Source organism: Branchiostoma belcheri, unplaced genomic scaffold (assembly GCF_001625305.1).
Source record: "Branchiostoma belcheri isolate BF01 breed outbred unplaced genomic scaffold, Haploidv18h27 scaffold169, whole genome shotgun sequence".
Classification (NCBI taxonomy): domain Eukaryota; kingdom Metazoa; phylum Chordata; class Leptocardii; order Amphioxiformes; family Branchiostomatidae; genus Branchiostoma; species Branchiostoma belcheri.
Window position 1 is genome coordinate 324,810 of NW_017803146.1, and position 10,982 is coordinate 335,791.

General features: G+C 43.6%; 1 protein-coding gene and 1 pseudogene across 8 annotated transcripts in view; one reads left to right on the forward strand and one right to left on the reverse strand.

Annotated features, from left to right (window-relative positions):
• LOC109466534 (tetratricopeptide repeat protein 14-like) overlaps window positions 1-10,982 on the forward strand; it is a 41,620-nt gene that overhangs the window by 18,362 nt on the left and 12,276 nt on the right. The window contains exons 14-16 of one of the 8 annotated variants that reach the window (XM_019764259.1): window positions 245-381; window positions 667-838; window positions 907-1,086. The exons of 3 other annotated variants lie outside the window; for them this stretch is intronic. In XM_019764259.1, the coding sequence (XP_019619818.1) occupies window positions 245-381; window positions 667-838; window positions 907-1,086 (489 nt within the window). Of the gene's footprint in view, window positions 1-244; window positions 385-666; window positions 1,087-10,982 lie in introns of those variants that run through there. 4 more of the 8 variants (XM_019764263.1, XM_019764265.1, XM_019764264.1 and 1 more) reach the window with 4 other exon arrangements.
• The window catches only part of LOC109466536, a 27,769-nt pseudogene continuing 20,285 nt past the window's right edge, over window positions 3,499-10,982 (reverse strand).

The window sequence follows — 10,982 nt, forward strand, 5'->3', positions numbered from 1 at the left end:
CTGTACGATGTTGTTGCCGTATGATGTTGTTGCTGTACGATGTTGTTGCTGTACGATGTTGTTGCTGTACGATGTTGTTGCTGTACGATGTTGCTGTACGATGTTGTTGCTGTACGATGTTGTTGCTGTACGATGTTGTTGCTGTACGATGTTGTTGCTGTACAATGTGTTGTTGTACGATGTTGTTGCTGTACGATGTTGTTGCTGTACGATGTTCTACTCTCCGCTGCCCTGGCTGTGGTAGAACATGAAGACTGCGAGTCAGGTGGACATGACCAGTGGAGGAGAAGAATTGCCCGCTGAGTTGTCCTTTGCACAACGTTCGAAGGAAAAGCTTCAGAAGCTACTGGATGTGGAGGGGAGCAGCAAGGACAAGAGCGGGTAAGTGTGAACAGTACTAATGGTTTTGAAGTGGCCAGGGTCACAGCACTTCTGCAGACAAATGTGATTAAGTTGGCAAACTTTAAGTCGAAGTCACAGTTAAAGTTGACTACTAATAGTGATGAACTCCATGATTTTGGAAGTCATCAGTCCATATACAGTACATGTACAATGTATGGAGGATAATACAGGGTCTCCAGAAAGAAATGTTAGAAAAATGAAAGTTAGGAATATGTTTTCTCTGTCTCCTCTTGTATTGACAGTTGTGTCTTCTTCCCACTGCAGGAAAAAAAGAAAAGAAAGAGAAAACGGTCCAGCTCCAGTTCAGATGAAGACAAAGGGAACAGAAGCAAACAGAAGAAAAGGCAACAATCCTCACCAAGAGGGAAGTCAGACACCAGTTCAGACCCAGATGGCCGCAGAAGGAATAGTTCTAGTAGCACACACAGGTATGGCAGTACAGAGACAGGACATGGGCGACAGTGCTGAGGGGAGGGACAGGACATGGACGTAGTGCTGAGGGAGGGACAGGGACAGGACATGGACGTAGTGCTGAGGGAGGGACAGGACATGGACGTAGTGCTGAGGGAGGGACAGGACATGGACGTAGTGCTGAGGGAGGGACAACAGGACATGGACGTAGTGCTGAGGGAGGGACAGGGACAGGACATGGACGTAGTGCTGAGGGAGGGACAGGGACAGGACATCGACATAGCACGTGGGAAGGGCAGAGAAGACACTCAGCAGAAGACATGTATCACAGGTATTTGGGAGAGCTAAAGACAGGGCAGGAAAGACAGGGCATGTCTGTAGGAGTGAGTGACATGGGAGGACAGAGTAGTTTAGACCAACAGGACAGATACACCGGACAGAACAGATATGTACATGTGAAAGAACTGACAAGACAGTCAGCAAGAGACAGTGATGTGGACAATCTGACTGAGCTGAGAAAGGGACCGACCAGAAATTTGGGACCAGAAAGTGGAAGCAGTAGGAGAGATCAGGGCTATGTAGAAGGACACAGCAGACATACAAACAGACATACAGAAATTCAGATTAGACAGAAGGAAAAACAAAATAGACAAACAAGCTATGATGTTGAATCACAGGACAGACATACAGAAGGACACTACAAACTTGTAGAAGGAAAAGAAAGACACGCCAAAGCACATAATACGTATTTTGAGGGACAACACAGACATACGGAAGGACAGAGCAGCCACACAGAAGGAGAGAGAAGTTACTCTGAAGCACAAAGTGCTCATGTGAAAAGGCAGGATAGATACTATATGGACAGAAGTGAGAGATCTAGAGACAGACATACAGAAGTACAGGGCAGAGATGTACAGGGCAGAGATGTACAGGGCAGAGAATTTGTCAAAGGACAGAGTGAACATGCGGGACACAGTCAGTATGTCAGCCGGCAGGATAGACACAGGACAGAACACTACAGGTATAAGGAGGGTGACAGGCCAGGCGATTATCAACAACAAACTCACAAGGATCCTGACAGTAAGTCAGCAAGGAACAGGGACAGGAGAGTGAGTGAACATGGAGGTCATCGGTCTGCCTCCCCTGTAACACATAAACACAGGGCAGGAAAACACCACAATAGGTAGCATAAATGTGTCCACCCCTGAGGCATTGCCAAAAATTAGACTTGAGTCAGAGAGGGCAGAAAAAAGGCTAGTAAGATGTTACATGGCTGGACTTATGTTAGGTCGCCTTTCTGCTGGAGACTTTTTTACCAGCCAAAATTGGATTTTTTTTACTTATGAATGATTATAGAAGAATGTTGTTTTTAATTTAATTACACATAGTCTAACAGCATATTATAAGACAATGTCAAAATGCAGTCTTTAACATGTCTATAGTGCCATAAGAAAAATAGTGCCAAGGAAGAGAACTTGACAATCTTGCCTTCATTGGACTAGACTTTCCCGTGATTCTACCAACCATGTCATTATAGTGCAACATAATTTCAAAGACAGCAAATCCATATTGTATAATTCTTTTTACTGTGGGATTCCTTAAATTTGAAATTTATAAATGATTTCTTTATATCTGTAATAGCATTGAACTTAAATCCTGTATGTACATTTGCTATTAATATTGTTTTATGTCCAGGAACACTATTATTAATAATAATAATAATAGTACTTCTTACATTGTACATGACTGTATGTTAGCTAGTGAATGAGATATTCAAGTGTCCAAACATAGCTTCTTGCCATATTCTGTAGAATTAATTCTATCACAATTATTATATACTGCATAACATGTGGTCTCCATCAACAACATAGCTGAAGGCAACCTGGTAGGTTGAGTTAAGATTTTTACAAACAATTTACAAAATCTTTAAAGGTGATCTGAGATGCACCTGGTGCAAGTATTATAATAATGTTTATCTTTAATGAAGAAAACTTAAAGATGTTCTTATTTCTCTGTTTCTTCTTGAGTACTGAGTGGGCCTAGTAGTGTTGAATATTAAGACTTGATGATTGAATAAATGTTAAGAAATCATATCAGGCTAACTACTGAGTGATTAGTGTGTCATGTTTTTTCCTTACTGCAGGCTAAAGTTACGAACTCAGGAGTTTCTTGGTTCCATTTACAAATGTAAAACTACTGTCAAAAGAGTTTTTCACTGACCTCATCTGTTCCTGACAAAAAATGCTACCAGCAATCAAACAATCAAGACTATACCATGTCCAGGATAAAATATACAAAAACCAGTACCAAGGTCAGCCACCGGAAGGCCTAAGTTTGACCTTGACCTTTGCCTTCCTAAGACCTACCAACATACCATAGGCATTTCGTCGGTCTTACAAGACCATGAAAGTACTTCATCTACCAACATACCAAATATCATCACAATTCATATAATTTTCCATACGCATAGACTACAATAATGCCATATTAAATCCTTTGATATATTCAACAAGAAATTCGAAAAAAAATATTTTGAAACTTTTTATCGTTTCAGAAGCAAAACCTATTTTGTCATGAATTTGGATTTTGAGATTCTCAGTGTGAACAATGCAGCATGAAACGAGGGGGGTGAAGTCTGCCATCTTTGTCTAACAAAACAATGTGTTTTTATGCCTTTGAACCCGGCTAGTTTGGGCAGATATGAGAAAACAGCGTGTTTAGTTGACTGTCCACCATGTTTAGGTCTGGATGAATGTTGTCTTTTCCCGGCTGACACACGCTCATGTCCCACGTGTCCAACACAACCACGTCTGGATCCGCCCGGAACATCTCTCGTATCACCTCCGTGATCTGGTAAGCCAGCCAGTCGCTTCCTAGCAGGTAGAACGCCAACTTTCCCCTGTCGTGATTTCGAGTTGTAGCAGTTCTCACGAAAACCCGCGTGCCAGGAGCCCTGCGCTTCAGACGGTGTATGGCAGCCCGTATGGCGTACAGTCTGGACCGGAACATTTCTAGCGGCTCTGCCGTAAAGTGAGCCCACAGACTCAGGACTATTACCGTGTTTGGGCCTCCCTGAATGGAGTCTACCATGTCGGGGATGTATCTGTAGTTAAAAAAGACATTCCAACTTTTCCCTTGTGAAGGGTAGTGGTGGAACTGGAAAAGTACAGTGATGTTCCACTGGCTGTTGGATCCTTCTCTAATATTCGGTGCTCTTGTAGGTCCGACTTTAACTGTAACAAAAATGTAGCAATTCCAAGTATTACATTTGACAGTGTAACATATCATGCTTACATATAATCATGTAGACTGTCGATCTGTCTAAAATGCAACAAAGCCATTGTCTGCTTTATGGCTTTTTTCGTTTCAATTCGGCGACCTCATACAATGTATACCTCCATGAAATATATGAGTTATTCTAAATGTTTTACACACTACACTACAGTACAGAACAAAATAACACAGTTTTTTTTTTGTTTCAAGCACCTTTGGCCTGGATATGGTCATGTAGGCTTTTCCCCAGAGGGAGAAACCCATTAATCAACCTGGGCAGGCGCTGCCTCCACCCTGCACATCTGTTTTCCCTGTCACCCCACACATCTGTTTTCCCTGCCACCCCGCACATCTGTTTTCCCTGCCACCCCGCACATCTGTTTTCCCTGCCACCCCGCACATCTGTTTTCCCTGCCACCCTGCACATCTGTTTTCCCTGCCACCCCGCACATCTGTTTTCCCAGAAGTTCTGCTGCAGTTACCAAGGGCAGCCACCAGAAGGCCCATATTTGACCTTGACCTTTGGCTTCCTAAAACCTACCAGCATACCAAATATCATCATAATCCATGAAGGCGAGGTAATAATATCCTAAAGAAATCCCAGTTCAAGATAGAAATAAGATCATTTATGATAAGTTCTGTTCATGAGAGATAATCCTACGCGGACATTGAGGTACCTACATGAGCAGACTTTTAGCGGCAACGTTTGTTTCTGTAACTGTGTACAAATAGGTATCATATATCAAAGAATGTTTATTCCTTAGAACAAGTAGTATTAGTTGGCTCGTCTATTGTTTTATACGTTGTACCCATGTCCCGTTGACCAATGTCCCAAATTGGTGAATACCCATGTATTTGTATATCTACATGCAGTTTTAGACCTTACGAAAGTCGCTGTACTTTTGTTGTGTCAATAAAGTTCTTTTCAAATTCTCGGTGAAGAACGACAAGTGCGCGCTTGATTTGTGTTCATGGCATTTACGTGAAATGATAATAAAAAAACTTAGGCTGCAAAAAGTCTAAATTAGGTGTGGAAATGACAGTCATTATTGACTGATTGTTGGCTATGAGGTACCAGGCTAGGCATGTAAGGGGGCCTGCAGGGGGGGGGGGGGTGTTCCTAACAGCGCTCTACGCTGAATTCGGAAACTTCTCGATTACGCTTTACGATAAATTCCAAGTGGCTACAACACATTATGTAGAATTAAAATGGCGAATATGCTCTACGCAAAATGTGCCGATTACGCTCTACGTTGAATTAGAGGGGCCCATCTACGCTCTAACGCTCTATGTAGAATTAAAACGGCCGATTACACTCTACGGAAAAGGGCTTGCAGGCCCCCATGTAAGAACATTAACTGACCCGTGGTGGTACTTGTGCTGGTGAACAGCGGCACAACCGCATGCAGACGGTCCTTCCACTGACGCAGCGACGAGTCACCTGGAGTAACATTACAGGAAAGAACTGTAGGATACATGATCGTCTGACATCTATGGCATAAATTGGTGAAATGTATCCAACTTTATTTGCGGACAATGAACACAGTGAACTACGAAATAACATCACGTCCAATGGACTGTATCTAATATATCCAGAAGCGCAATCGATGAATGAAAGACTTTTATTGTACATTTCGCTCATTTCGAATTAAGTACAGGTCACGGCAAATAGCGATGGTAGACTAAAATATATCTATAGTAAAACTACATTTACACAGGTTCTGCTTCTTCTCGCTTCTTAAGACAGTTGTAAATGTAAGAACAGATGGAGCTTATAGTACGAGGATTATCGTGTTTAATGAGATGAGGAAAGTGAATTTTTCTTTTATCTAGAATTCTAAAACTAGGGAAATAATCTTGTATACAATTGAAAAGAATCTTTCATTATTATAATCAATGATTATCAGACCACTAACGCTACGTACCTTGCATGTACACGGTCTTGTTAGCCAGGCACAGCCGGATGTCTTCCTTACTGAACACTCGGACATCGCAGACGGATGACGTCCAGACCTTGCCTGACCAATGTCCCAAAGCTGCAGACTTGTCCCACGTACACACTGGAAGGTGCTGAGGTGTGGACAGTTCTGCTTCAAGAACATGTATGGGCTCCTTAGGGTCTACTTCAAGTTCCTCCTCAAGATATGGCCTGTGTGGCGTGGAAACACCGACAAGGGGTGAGTGAGTGAGTGAGTGAGTGAGTGAGTGAGTGAGTGAGTGAGTGAGTGAGTGAGTGAGTGAGTGAGTGAGTGCGTGAGTGAGTGAGTGAGCGAGTGAGTGATTGAGTGAGTGAGTGAGTGAGTGAGTGAGTGTGGGTGAATGAGTGGGTGTGTCCGAGTGGGTGTGTCCGAGTGTGTGTGAGAGAAAGTGTCCGATCCGATTGTGCGTGCGTGCGTGAGTGAGTGAGTGAGAGAGAGAGAGAGAGAATGAGTGTGTCCGAATGTGTGTGTGAATGAGTGAGTGAGTGACTGAGAATGAGTGTGAGTGAGCGAGCGCGTGAGTGTGTTGGTGAGTGAATTAGCAATAAACCATTTTTGATTGATTGTGTCCGATCCGAGTGTTTGTGAGTTAGTGACAGAATGAGTGTGTGTGCACGTGTGTGTGTGAATGAGTGAGTGAGTGAGTGAGTGAGTGAGTGAGTGAGTGAGAGTGAGTGAGTGAGAGTGAGTGAGTGAGTGAGTGAGTGAGTGAGTGAGTGAGTGTGAGGGTAGTGAGTCGAGGGTGAGCGAGTGAGTGAGTGAGTGAGAGTGAGTGAGTGAGTGAGTGAGTGAGTGAGTGAGTGAGTGAGTGAGTGAGGGAGTGAGTCAGGGTGAGTGAGTGAGTGAGTGAGTGAGTGAGTCAGGGTGAGCGAGTGAGTGAGTGAGTGAGTGAGTGAGTGAGTGAGTGAGTGAGTGAATGGGTGGGTGAGTGAGTGAGTGTATGAGTGAAACTTACTTTTTGAAAAGTGTTTTTTCCTTCTTGAACACGAGACTCTCTGCCCTTTTGTAGCTGTCTTCTCCCCGCCACACGCACAGTGACAAGGCGGAACACGGGAGTCTGTCCGGTTTCTCACAAAACCAGGTCCCGTTCACGTCTGGCTTGGAGAAGTCACACTGCTGCTGTGGCGCCAGTCTGGGGTTGGCAGAGCTGAAACATGGCCGTGTGTAATAATCCGTCGTTTTCGCGTCGACGAAAGTGCAGCGGAAGAGTCTCTTGTTTGGAACGTCTCGCACTCTCTGTAGAACCTTCACGGCCTCGCTGGGATGGACCAGCTGGATCTTTACCTGATAACAGCGACACAAAACAGACCAGGTCAAGGAGTTATGGGGATGAAGAGAGTGTGTAATGGCTACGAATATTGTAATTAGGGTAATATGTAAATGACCATGTGGAAAGACTTTATTAGAGAGCTATGCATATATTTGCGCGTTAGGTAGGCACTGATTGGTTGGTGAGAGCAACCAATCAGATTAGGGACTATTGTGAACAGAGTTGAGCTTGGAATAGACAATCGCTGTGTAAGTCAGTTGGTGACCAAGGACTCAGGTACGTGTACATGTGTAGTTGTAGCTCTGTAGATTAGTATTATATAACTGTTAGTATCTCATCTGTGTAACCCTAGACCATTGGTAACTCTGTGCAACTAAGTGCTAAACTCCTTGTGAACTATTAGACCACATCTACCTGTATTAGAGTTAACATACGGACTAATAAACACGGCTCGGCAGAAGTAATCGAACTGTTTGGATCTCGTTTATAGTAAGATATTAATAACCACCACCAAACCTCAAATATTACAAGTGCATTCTTAATGCATTTTTATCGTACATATAACTTTATTGCACAACAGTTGTGCATGGTACAAAGTAGGGAATCTACTAAGTACATCGACTACATTTTCATCTATAATGCTATAGTCCAGAGTACCAGTCATACATGTATCTGTCCCCCAACAAAGTTTTCACTGTACTCACCGAAACGCCCCCTGCCCAGTACAGCGGGAACTGCACGGTGTATGTGCCGTTGCAGTGGTCAGTGACGTGACCGGCGCTACTGGCCTGCAGCGAGCGGTCACTACTGACCAGTCTGGCACGGAAGAAGTCTCCTCCGTACGTCTTCGGCCTTCCTTCTCTGTCTCTTGCCACCACCCTCACGGTAAGAACATCTCCTTGGTGATACAGGCGGTCTGTGTTTAGGACGACAACCTGCGTGTATTTCGGGTACGTGGCCTGGTCGAAGTGGACAGGCCCGTCCAGGACGCAGGAATTGACGGGTGGGCCGAAGTGAAGTCTAAACATCGGCTTCAGAGCATCCTGATCCCGGATCATGAATTGTTGACAGGAAAACTGCAAGACCAATATTAATACTGCTAGGTTACATATATGTGTATTTAACTGTATTATCATAATACAAGTACGCCTGTTGGCTTAATTGGATAACGAAATTATGGGCTGCATAGCCATTTGAAGACTTACTAGTTTTGACACACGACCATATATCCACGTGACCACAGTGATATGTCAAAAGTGTGTGACAGTCTGTAGCGTCTCCGTCCCGGCTATTTGATGTGCTGTTAGACAATGATATTCTGTTGTTTCTTAAATGTAGAGTTAATGCAATGTGCATTCTGATTCGATTTAAACTGAAAAGCCTTGTACATAACTCCACTAAGATATTAGCGAGTTAGCTAGCTATAGGTTAAAAGAAACCTACCGTTATGGCTGTCATGACGGCAGTTACCAGTGCTAGTGTAGCGCCCCGCCGTCTCCTGGTAGTCGTCATCACTGTAAGCAAATAGCCTCCACCAGGCCTTTCTACGGGGATACGGATTGTAGAATTCGGCAAAAAAAGAGAGTAAACTGGCAAAGGGAGTCCGGCCGCGGGGAGGTAGTTTCTTTCCCTCTTTGGCCAGTCAAACCTACAAGGCGGCAAAACCCCCCTGACAATTATTCTCCTATATATAACCAGCTTAGTTAGCCTGGTAGACACTAGTAAACAAAGGCACAGACGACAGACAGTCGAAGTACAGGAAGGCGTAAGGATTTAAAAATCCAACATACGTTAACAAGGCTGCTTATACTGGGTCACGGGGCAAAGCGTACTCCGAAGCCAACTAGCCTATCTGGCATATTATTTAGTTTTAAATCATTTGCCTAATTTCTTTTTTTTTTTTTTTGCAGCAATCCACTTAGCCTCCGTAGCAGGCTTACAGAACTGAGGGTTTGGTGGTCTTGGGATGTTCTCTGATTAGCCCAGTTCTAAAAAAAGAGGGTAATTCAACCAGGCCTGCTATGTTGTCTATATGCAATCAGAAAATAGCACATAAAAGCTCCCAAAGACCATGACGCCCCCCCCCCCCCCACGTTTTTGGCATGCTGTGGAGGCTACAATCCACTAGCCTAGTCTGGCAGAGACTATATAATAGTTAACTGAACTGCGTCATTCGGTCGCGTGCTACGTCGTAGTTTGCTGGGTTGAACATATAACAATACATGTACAAATACATGTAACATGCACATGAATCAATTCGCAAAGAAGCAGTTACTCAAGCAACTGGATATGATTTTGGAAACGGTCAGACGTGTCAGCTAATATCCACTACCTTTCGTCAGTGACTGAGAGACCAGAGGGGAAATGCAGGTTTATATACACAACCTGTTGATTGATATGCAAATAAAATGAAGACAATTTTTGGAAGTCGAAAAGGGGAACAAAAGTCAAGACAAGGTATTACTTCTGTTATGCAGAACAGGAGCTTAAGTGTTGTCTGTCCTCGGGGCTGGGGGCGCCAAGTGCCGGAGAGATCTACCCGTAGCCCCCCTTCCCTGTTGTGGGTGGGGTTGTACATTCTTTCATATATTGCCTCTGGGACGTGGATCCATTGTAATTAATAATTGATTCTAGTCACATTTACCCCTCCAACAACCCCACCCTACAGCTGACACGTACATGTTTTGTTTCCACCAGAATAACTTCGGCAACAACATGTGAGGGCCAGCATGGCTTTTGCCGCAAGGCGTAATCAGGTATTTTTAGTCTTAGTAACTCGTACACAGCTGCACAAAATCATCGTAATCCGTGGGTACATTATCCGTAACGTGTTATTGTCCGTAATCGGCTCTGAGAATTGATTTGATTTGATTTATTAGACTGTTTAAGATATATGTATACAGCCAGAACTGCCCAACTAGCCGGAGGCTATTATAAAGGGCTAGCCCTCACAACAAGAACATAAACAATTCGGAACAGGTAACAGTTAACAGTGTCGGTTACACTTCAGATAAACATACTATTACATAACAGATATTGCGGTCTAACGTTAACAAGCTATGAGATCTGGCCTAGTCGTCGTGCGTTTACTACAATTACATTGTGCACTATATTTACATTGTCAATACAATTCTATTGAAATCGTCTCTGAGAATTAAACGTATTTCGTAAATTTTGCGTAATTCGTATAAGTACTCCCCCATGTAGGCCCTCATATTTCTGAGCGCCCGTCTGAGTCTATCACTAGCGTAGAAAATCGTTCTAGACTTTTTACACAGAACTAACCGCCCTCTATGACGACATAACAACCACATACAATAGCTTAATTCCCACGTAGTATTTTAAACACTTAACTGCGACAGAATATCTATTCCTCCCTTTCTTTCTTCCTTCATACATTTATTCCTCTAAGATCTAGAATCTGTACAGTAAACATATTCTCACCTGTGAGACAAAAAAGACCACAACGCTAGATATCTTCACTCGCGCAGTGCCGGTTCGTCTGTCTGAAATAACGCCTAGCCGGTGTGTGGAAGTGCCTGAGGTAACTCATTTCAGCGTAAAGTTCTAGTCTCTCCCAGACTACATGTTGTAACCACGCTGGCTATATATAGGAGAATATTTGCCGGCCGCGGGGGAGTTTGGCC